This window comes from Miscanthus floridulus, chromosome 4, assembly GCF_019320115.1.
Source record: "Miscanthus floridulus cultivar M001 chromosome 4, ASM1932011v1, whole genome shotgun sequence".
Lineage (NCBI taxonomy): Eukaryota > Viridiplantae > Streptophyta > Magnoliopsida > Poales > Poaceae > Miscanthus > Miscanthus floridulus.
The window spans coordinates 67,764,855-67,774,858 of NC_089583.1; the positions used below are offsets into that span (position 1 = coordinate 67,764,855).

Genomic DNA, 10,004 nt, shown 5'->3' on the forward strand with positions numbered 1-10,004 from the left:
AATGCTTTAATTAGTTTATTCAGATCCGTCTCGTTTTACAATGAGCATGATGGCCTAGATCGATGAGGGGGGTCACAACGAGTATTGCAATTCATTTTTTTATTAAAAAAACTGCAATACAATAGTACATGCCATCGCTTCCAACCACTCGTGGATAAGATACATACAGCTAATTTAGGCCCCACATGCACAAACAGTTGCTCAATAGAGCATATAGACCTAGACCAGTAAAATACACGAATAAGAAGTACTACGTAATGGATTATATATATTTACTGTATGCATGCATGAAGTTGAGATAGGTTCAGTGTCCGAAAGCCTAGGTGAGGTAACAAACTAACGCTTCACAACCATCCGATTCCATGCATGCATGTTCGAGATTCCTGTCATTTTTTAGTTGGATGTACACCCTGCTGCTTCTCCAGCTATACGGAGTAAATATATCCAGCACAGCCGTCACGGCATAGAAAAGATCATTGAAAATCGATCTCTCTGATGGGGGACACACGATTTGTCTGACGCTAACGTACTACGCGCCACAGTTTTTCCGCATGGGCAATGTTTCATATAGGCAATTTCTCCTTAGGAGGCCCAACTAGCGTCGTAGGAGTGACATGTAAAACTCAACCCAGCGAAGAGTCGTTTGTAAATTTCCGCTTGCCTATATAATGCCAAGAACTGTTAAAACTGTAGGGTCAAATAGGCATAGATCTAGCGGGTATAACTTGACTAGAACATAATGAACAAACTCTAGAACATGAACTACGAGATCTAGGTGGAGAAGAAGGGAGAGGGGCAGTGGTCTCGGACCATCAGAGGGCTTGGCGGAGGACCTGCTGGAGCCGTCCATGGCGATGGCGGTGGTGCGGTCCGAGTCGATGAAGGCGGTGGCGATATAGCAGTGAAGTCCGGTGACGCAGTCCGGTGGCGGTGAGGCAATGGAGCTTCCCATCACTGGCTGCGCACCCTCTAGATCGGATTAGGGTTATGTCGGTGGGGCGACTGTGGCTGCTCACGGTGAACCTCGTGAAGAGAGCCGCCGGCCCCCACCTCTCTTTATAGCGCAGTGTGACGAGGGCCCACCAACCATTTAGGGTTGGGTGTCCCTGATCAGGGCGCAGATCCAAGGGCCTAATTGGCCGTTGGGCCAATTGGTTGGAGATCATCTAACATTCTCCCCCTTGATCTCACCTTATGACTTAATCTCAACTTACTTACTTTATCTTGTTCCCATTCCATCACAGATCAGTGCATAAAACGTGCCTCATCATCATGGTCAGTTGCCATTAGATTAAACAGCTACAATATACCTCTCTATTTTGAAACAGATTCTCAACTAGGCCCTTATTGTCCAGGAATCATAGGCTTTCCCTTAAACCCATGCCGGCTAAGTGTTCTCTGAACACGCTGGGTGGTAAGCATTTTGTAAGCGGATCCGTAAGCATATTTTTTGTTCTTATATGCTCAAGACTAATTATATGATCCCAGACTTTGTCTTTCACAACATAATACTTTATGTCAATGTGTTTGGCAGCACCACTTAATTTATTGTTGTGAGCATAACATACTGCTGGATTATTATCACAGTATAACTTGAGTGGTTTGTGTATGTCGTCTACCACTTTCAACCCGGGCATGAATTTCTTCAGCCAATTCACTTGCCCTGTGGCCTCATAATATGCTATAAACTCGACATACATTGTGGATGATGTAGTGACGGTTTGCTTTGAGCTTTTCCACGATATAGCTCCTCCTGCGAGAGTGAATATGTATCCTGACGTGGACTTTCTGTAATCTCCCGCATAATTAGAATTTGTATACCCCTCTATGTGCGGGGAATCAGATCTTCTGTATGTTAGCATGAGACCCTTTCGTACCTTGCAGGTAATGCAAACTTTTCTTTACTAATTTCCAGTGCTCTATTCCTAGATTACTCTGATATCTACCAAGTAACCCGGTAACAAATGCTAAGTTAGGTGCAACCCACTTGAGCATAGTGTAAACATCCGACAGCAGAACTATATGGAACCGCTTTTATTTGATCGATCTCATATTGGTTCCTGGGACATTGAAATTCTCCATATATGTCGTCCTTGACTATGGGAGCAGGTGAATACTTATAATTTTACTTACTGTATTTCTTTAGAACTTTTTCTAAGTATGCCTTTTGTGATAATCCTAAAACCCCCTTTTCTCTATCTCGGTGAATCTCTATTCCTAGGACGAACGAAGCTTCACCGAGATCCTTCATATCAAACTTTAAGGACAAGAACTTCTTTGTTTCTAGTAGTAGATTAACATTACTGCTAGCGAGCAAGATGTTATCCACATACAAGACTAGGAAAATGTATTTCCCATACTTGATCTTCGCATAAACGCAATCATCCTCTATATTTTCTTGAAATCCAACCTTTCTTATTGTACTATCAAACTTCAAATGCCACTGTCTTGAAGCTTGTTTTAATCCGTAAATGGATTTCTTCAGGCGGCATCCCATATGTTCTTTTTCTTCCACAACAAAACCTTTTGGTTGTGCATCGTGGAAGAGTTCTTGTGTCGTGTTGTGCTCTTTTATCTCTTTTGGTGAACTTTGGTTGTGTCACTGTTTTGTACAAAATGCCTTGTGAAACTATATAACGGGCCATTTTGGGCCAATATATGAAATCAGGTGGAGAACGCCTCCCCTGTTGACCTTCAAAAGAAATTTCCAATGTGTAAATCCTACTAGCAAAAAAAAGGAGGCAAATTGCGGCTGTCTAGTCATGATTTCGTTGTATTTTCATATATATATATATATATATATATATATATATATATATATATATATATATATCCTTTTTTACATGGTAAGGCTATTCTACAGCTGGCCACAGAATAACTTATTTTATGACCACCTTGATTTACGATAATGTTTGTATCAATATACGATAATGATAATACACATATATACACTACTATTTCTGCGGCCAGCTACATATATACACTACAAACTAACTTATTTTGTAGCCACTTTGAGTTACGATAATTACTATATTAATTTACGAGATTATAGTAACTTCTTGCCAAGTGGGTTACTATAACGTTACGGTAAATATCCCCATGTGTTATAGTAACCCAACTATCGTAAATATGCATTAACATTATCGTAAATTAGTATATAAAATTATCGTAAATGAAGGTGGCTACAGAATAACTTATTTTGTAGCTGGCTACTGAATATATATATATATATATATATATATATATATATATATATATATATATATATATACTACTCTGTAGCTGGCTACAAAATAACTTAGTCTGTAGCCACTTTGAGTTACGATAATTACTATGTTAACTAGTATAATGCCCGTGCTAACGCTACGGCAGCACATAACCAGACAAATCAAATAACTAAAAGGCATACTCCTTCCAATCTTCGAATAACTGACCTTTTGAGCTGGTCCTAAATCAAATGTCTTAAAATTGGGAGTATAACTTAATTTGTATGTGTTACGTTTGGAAATGTGAAAAGTGCAATTGCAGAGAAAAATATCCTGACTATCCTCAGTCATCATCTAGCATTGAAGAAAAGATGAGCAACGGAATAAAAAACTAAAGAAAGTGAGACCTAAAATGAAGTGAGAAACTAATCAACTTCTGGCTCAATCCAATTTGATTTGTACTAATTGTTTTAAAAAAGTTGCAAACTGTAACTTTGAAAATTAAACAGTATGTAAATTTGTTTTTTAACTGATTTCAACCAATTTTACCAACCAGATTTGTGACTAAATTTTGCTAGCAGGAAAACACAAATACATTGATCAAGGTAGCAAAAATGAATAAAAAACAGTGGCTACTCAGTCCAGGAATTCCCAACCACAATCCATAGTAAAATATTTTCTAACTGAATTCATTCCACAAGGATTTGAACATATAGAAAAACCGAGAGCCAACCTAAGTCATTCCACAAGAGTTGTGTTCTACTTGTGCATGCTCACCAAAGGCATTATGCTGCATTTGTATTAAGTTACTCCAGGCATCGTATTTGTAAGTTGTCAGATAATAGGAACCACATAGGTTGAAGGCACAGAAACGCAACATGCCCTCATACTTTAAACAAATTCAACCAAGATTTCAAAACGTCCAACAGAGAAGTGTTTTCCTATAAATCTATCCAGCACAAGGCAGCACATGCATTGAGATGCATTCTTGTTTTCTAAATAAGTATACAAAGAAAACAAAAATGCAATTATAAGTGCAATTTGGGACAGATTAAAAAGGTTCTAGACAGATGGAAAATAGTAATAATGATTATTAATATACAAATGTACTACTGATCCTTTTCTCTTAAACATTACATATTTCACAAGGCTGGGAGTAACAATATAATAATGAACCAATCGGATAAGCTAACCTCAAAATTATGCGCTAGCTGGGACCATAACTCCCCACCACGTAGCATTCGATGGGAGTACAGGTCATAGCTTATAGTCCAAATCCATTGTGCAGTCCCTAATCCCGTCAGCTTTTTATTTGACCTTTCGAGCAACATCTCTATTCCATCTTTGTATCTGCATCACCAGAATATCATTGAACCATCAATTTCTAGCTAACATGAAACACTGCAATGCACAACACAATGAACAATGATTTCACATAGGCAAAGCATCGAGCACTTCATGTCCATATGTGCTAACAGACAGAGGTGTGTAGTATGGACGGACCTTGCAGTGTGGCATGTCGTTCCTTTTCCGTGTGTAGGGAGAAGCAGTCAAGTCAAGGTCATGCCGCCGACGATCTTAAACCCCGCAATTGCCGGCATGCCCACCTGCGAGGCTGACTGGGGCATGCAGATCTTCGCAGTCTGAGGCCGTGGATGCCTGGAGGAGCAGCACACTTTCTTGCCCTATTGACTGCCTTATGGGGGCCTCAGACACCGTTGATTCGTCGCGAGCCCAGCGAGGAAGAATGTCGCGACGGGATATGCATCCTGCTCAGCAATGCCCTTAATGTAGGTTGCTCCAACCGTCATCTTTAGGAAAGATCTTATGGCGGCGGAACTCCTCCCACGGCCACCGCTGCTGCTACAGCGGAGGGCTGGGATGTGGCGACGGCACCGGCACGGGGACCCATCGCGTGGGCCGCCGCGCTGGTGGCAACTGGCGGGGCAGCGGAGGAGTGTGCGCGCCTAGACATGGGCCACCGGCGGCGCGCCGGCGCCCACGCCAGCTCCCTCCAGAAGCCACGCCCATCCCTCCGCCTGGAAGCGCCATGGCTCCACGTGGGGCGCGGGGGTGAGAAGCCTGGCATCACACATGGAATCGTGGCAACCAAATTTGGTTTAGATGTTTTATTAGCCCTTGATTTTAATGAAGACGAATTTCTGTGTGCATTTTTCTGGGTGCACAATGGTTGGAGGCTCTCAGCGGAGGACGTTTTTCTGAGGGGACCTAGTATAATTTTAATTGGTCCATTATAGTAGAGATTTACGAGATTATAGTTACTCCTTACTAAGTGATTTACTATAATGTTATGATAAATATCTCCATGTGTTATAGTAACCCTACTATCGTAAATATGAATTGACATTATCGTAAATTAGTATATAAAATTATCATAAATAGAGGTGCCTACAGAATAACTTATTTTGTAGCTAGCTACTGAATATACTCTCCATATATATATATATATATATATATATATATATATATATATATATATATATATATATATATATATATATATATATATATGCATGCGTTGCTTCCCTGCCTAGACCATACTCCGTATGTAGCATGAAGTACTAGGACCTCATCCAGTATTCAAATCCCTAACTAGATTCAGCAAACTATCTCTCAGTGGCCACTGCGTGCGTAAAATAAAGAGCAACAAAGCATCTTTTGGTCCCATATGCGACGGGATGCACAAGCTAGCATCTAATAGGGCTGGCCGTAGCTTCGGGGTTCCCATCGTGACGTTGACCTCAACGAACATCTTGTACTACCAAGGAAAAAAAATCCGACAATTAGGGTGGTGATGACTGATGAGCGTTGCTTGATCACGAGGTTCTCGATCGAAAACCAAGCCTCCGACAAGTGCTATTTTCTCGATCGCGCAGGGTAGGGGGTAGGGGTAGGGGTAGGGGTAGGGGTAGGGACCCCTTTATTTCTTGGACGTTTGGCACTCGGCAGCATGCATGCATGAAGACGTGTTACGGGGGGTCCGATCCGAATCCGACATGGCCAATCATAGCCCTGGCAGTCTCTAGTCCAAAACCCAAACAATCCTACTGCACTTGCAACAGTCATCCCCTCCCCAAGACGAAACACGCTTCACTACTGGAAAACCGAGATTTACCTAGTGTTTAATGGTTTGCCTAGTGCTAATCGTCGGACACTAGGCAAAGAGCTTGTTTGCCGAGTGTTAGACCCCGGAGCACTCGGCAAAATAAAGACACTAGGCAAAATAACGATTTGCCGAGTGTCAACACTAGGCAAAAAAATCAACTCGGTAAATGACCATTTTGCCTAGTGTCAATACTAGGCATACCATCACACTCGGCAAAGGCTGCCGGAGGGCAACCGCCGTTACCATTTTGCCGAGTGTCTTCCGTTAACACTCGGCAAAATTAGAACTTTGCCTGGTGTCTCCAGACGACACTAGGCAAACTGGTCAGTTTGCCTAGTGTCTTACAGAGACACTAGGCAAAATATTTTTTCTTTTTTTGATTTTAGCTTCCAATTTTTTTCTGTAGCTTTCCTACTATACCTTGACCAACATGTTGAAAGTTGGCACAATTTTATGAAATTTTTCTATATTTCTTTAGTTTATTTAATTTATTTCAATTTTTTCGACAAATGCAAATTTGAACCGCAAGTGTGACGAATAATGGCAATTCATGAATGCAAAAATGATATTCATGTTAGTAAGTGTTAGTTAAGGCCGTATCCAGAAACAGACCAAAAATTTCACGCATCTTCACGTCGAGACATGACCACGAACTTGCGAGCAAATAGTTTTTAAATTCTATTAAATGAAAACGGAGTCTGAAATTCATGAAACTTGTCGACAAGTCAAGATATCGCATGCGGGTGCCATGATAAAAATTTAAAAAGATTTCGAGCACATCGTCACGTATGATGCTTAGAAACCCTAACATCTCCACACGATTACATGTGGAGATGTTAGTTTATTTAATTTATATTTGTGGTGTTTGAATATGATTTATATTTGTGTCGCAAATGAAATAATCAAAAAAACATTCAGCTTCTGGTTACTTAGCCTAGTGTTAGGGGTCTGACACTAGCCTAGTGTCAAGAAACTGACACTAGGCAAAGTAGGCAGTTTGCCTAGTGTCGGAGGCCTAACACTAGGCAAAGCTTGGCATATTTGCCTAGTGTAGGCGGCCTGACACTAGGCAAAGCTTGACATATTTGCCAGTGTCGGACGCCTGGCACTAGGTAAACCTTGTATACTTTGCCGAGTGTCAGACCTCCAACACTAGATAAAACGTCCGTTACGATTTCCACCGTCAGTGAAATACTTTTGTCGAGTGGTGTTCTTGACACTAGGCAAACACTTTGCCGAGTGTCCGAGGTTTGACACTCGGCAAAGTGCTCTTTGCCTAGTCCGCCTCTGCCGATCCTTGTTTGCCTAGTGTGACACTAGGCAAACTGTTTGTCTAGTGTTTCTGGGCCTTTGCCTAGTGCCTGTGGCACTAGGCAAATCCCACGATTCCAGTAGTGCATCCCTCCCCTTGTTTTTTTTTCCGTCGTCTGACTCGTCGTCGTCGCCGTTATAAATAAAGAGGGCAGCTCCCTGCGCCGTTCGCCTCATCACTCCCTCACAAGTCACAACCCAGCCACCCACCTCCGCACTTGCCTCTTCTCTTCTCCCAGCAGCAGCAGCGACACAGTCCTGGGGTGCCTCCAGTTTCGCAGCACCATTGCCATCGCCAAATATCGATCACCACCCGGCGGCCCTGCCATCCGAACCTGCTCTAGCCTGCGCGACAGCAACAGACAAAAAGAGGTCGAGCGATGGCCAGCGTCGTCGACGGCAATGGAGGCAGCGGCGGGCTGGTGGTGACGGAGCTGGGCCACATCAAGGAGTTGGTGACGCAGCTGGAGGTGCACCTCAGCGGCTCCTCGCCCGACCTCTGCAAGCAACTCGCCTCGCAGATCTCCTCCATCACCGAGCGCTCCATCAGCCTGCTCATCACCACCTCCACCCTCGACGGCGCGCGGAAGCGGTCGGCGGCGACGGCCAGCCCGCTCAGCGACGCCTCCGACGCGCCCTTCGTCATGGCCACCAAGAAAAGGTATCCATCGTTGGAGCTTCCCGATTAACAAACAAACATAAACCCTCCTAATTGGTCTCTGTTTGCTGAGTTTTTTCCCCCTACTGATGTTATATTAACTTGCAGGAAGACGACGAAGAAGAAGAAGAAGAAGAATCATGAGGTGAGGGTGAGCACGGCCGGAGGAGACGGCGACCACCCGGCCGACGACGGCCACAGCTGGAGGAAGTACGGCCAGAAGGAGATCCTTGGAGCCAAGCACCCAAGGTTGCCCCACTTGACTTGACACATCCGCCTATCAAAAGATTGTTCTTTTCCGCCCAATCTCGTCTGCACGTGTTCTTTTCGCAAGTGGAATGAAAACCATTTCCTTGTGCTTTCTTATATCTGCTTTAATTTGGATGGCGGGGCTGCATGTCTTGTCTTGCTGAAAAAGTTGCTGCCTCTGTTTGTTTGCGTTGTTTGCAAGTGTTTGGCCTCCACATTATTTGTGCAATTTCCAAATCGGATTGGTGATGTTAGTTAATCTTGTTCTGGATGCACAAGCACAATCTCATTTTCTTCTTCTTGTTTTCCCAAAAGAAAAAAAGATTCAGGAGCTCACAAGCAAAAATGCAAAATTTCCAGGGGCTACTACCGCTGCACGCACCGGCACTCCCAGGGATGTGCGGCGACGAAGCAAGTGCAGCGCACCGACGAGGACCCGACCTTCTTTGATGTTGTCTACCTCGGCGACCACACCTGCGTTCAGAGCCAGAGGGCGTCTGCGGCGGCGGGTCAGGCTGCCGCGGACGCGCAGGCGCCGGAGTATAAATACAACGCCAACCCGGGCGCCAGCAGCCTCCTGCAGAGCCTGAGCTCCAGCCTGACGGTGAAGGCCGAGGGGCCGGCCGTGGAGCCAGAACAGAAGCTGCTGCAGGGCTGGGACGCGCCCGCGCCCTTCTGCTTCTCCTCCACGCCGGCGACGGCGAGCGGGTGCCTTGTACCGGAGCGCAGCCCCTTCTCCGCGCCGTCGACGTCCGACAACTGGGGCGTGTCCCCGGCAACCTCGGACTCCAACCGCGTCGTCTCTTTCCCGCCTTTCGAGGCCACCTTGTACCGGAGCAGCAGCTGCGGCGACGATGTGCAGTTCGGGTTCGAGGAAGTCATGTCAGCGCTCGACAGACCCGACGGGTTTCTCGACGACCTCGACATCGACATCTCAAGCTTCTTCGCGTGATCTGAGTACAAGGAGGGAGAGACGAATCTTAAGGCCGTGTTTAGTTCGCCCGAATCGGACGACCGCCGAAAATACAGTAACGCTTTGTTCTTATTTGGTAATAATTGTCCAATCGTTGATTAATTAGGCTCAAAACGTTCGTCTCGCAAAGTACAACCAAACTTGCAATTAGTTTTTGATTTCGTCAATATTTAGTACTCCATACATGTACCGTAAATTTAATGTAACGGGGAATCTTTTTTTGCATAGTGCCAATGTTTGGATTTTGGGTGAAGTAAACATAGCCTTATTCTGAGGCAGCTGGCAGTTGTGCGATGTGGCCCTCCCCTCAGTTGCTCTGCCGTTTGTCGAGGGGCAGGAGGGATAAACACATGTTGTCTCTCGGTTAGTTGCAGTTCCGTCAGGAGCCCTTCAAAATCAAATTTGGTTTTGAGGGCTAAGTAAGGTGATTGTCGGTGTTTCGAGTTGTCACCGGTTAGTAAATTTCTAATATTACGCGTC

At 44.4% G+C, this 10,004-nt stretch overlaps 1 protein-coding gene across 1 annotated transcript; it reads left to right on the forward strand.

Moving 5' to 3' along the window:
* Positions 1–7,810: 7,810 nt before the first annotated feature.
* On the forward strand, positions 7,811–9,677 carry LOC136549759 (transcription factor WRKY19-like). Its single transcript, XM_066541163.1, has 3 exons — positions 7,811–8,305; positions 8,411–8,551; positions 8,912–9,677. The coding sequence occupies exons 1-3, from the start codon at positions 8,025–8,027 to the stop codon at positions 9,501–9,503; spliced, it is 1,014 nt and encodes a 337-aa protein (XP_066397260.1). The 5' UTR covers positions 7,811–8,024; the 3' UTR covers positions 9,504–9,677.
* The last annotated feature ends 327 nt before the right edge of the window (positions 9,678–10,004 follow it).

What these genes read in the sequence shown, in the direction of transcription:
- LOC136549759 (XM_066541163.1), top strand. Translation starts at nt 8,025, where the DNA reads ATGGCCAGCGTCGTCGACGGCAATGGAGGCAGCGGCGGGCTGGTGGTG. An exon ending in GTCATGGCCACCAAGAAAAG is followed by an intron (nt 8,306 to 8,410) that starts GTATCCATCGTT and finishes ATTAACTTGCAG; the next exon opens with GAAGACGACGAAGAAGAAGA. An exon ending in CTTGGAGCCAAGCACCCAAG is followed by an intron (nt 8,552 to 8,911) that starts GTTGCCCCACTT and finishes CAAAATTTCCAG; the next exon opens with GGGCTACTACCGCTGCACGC.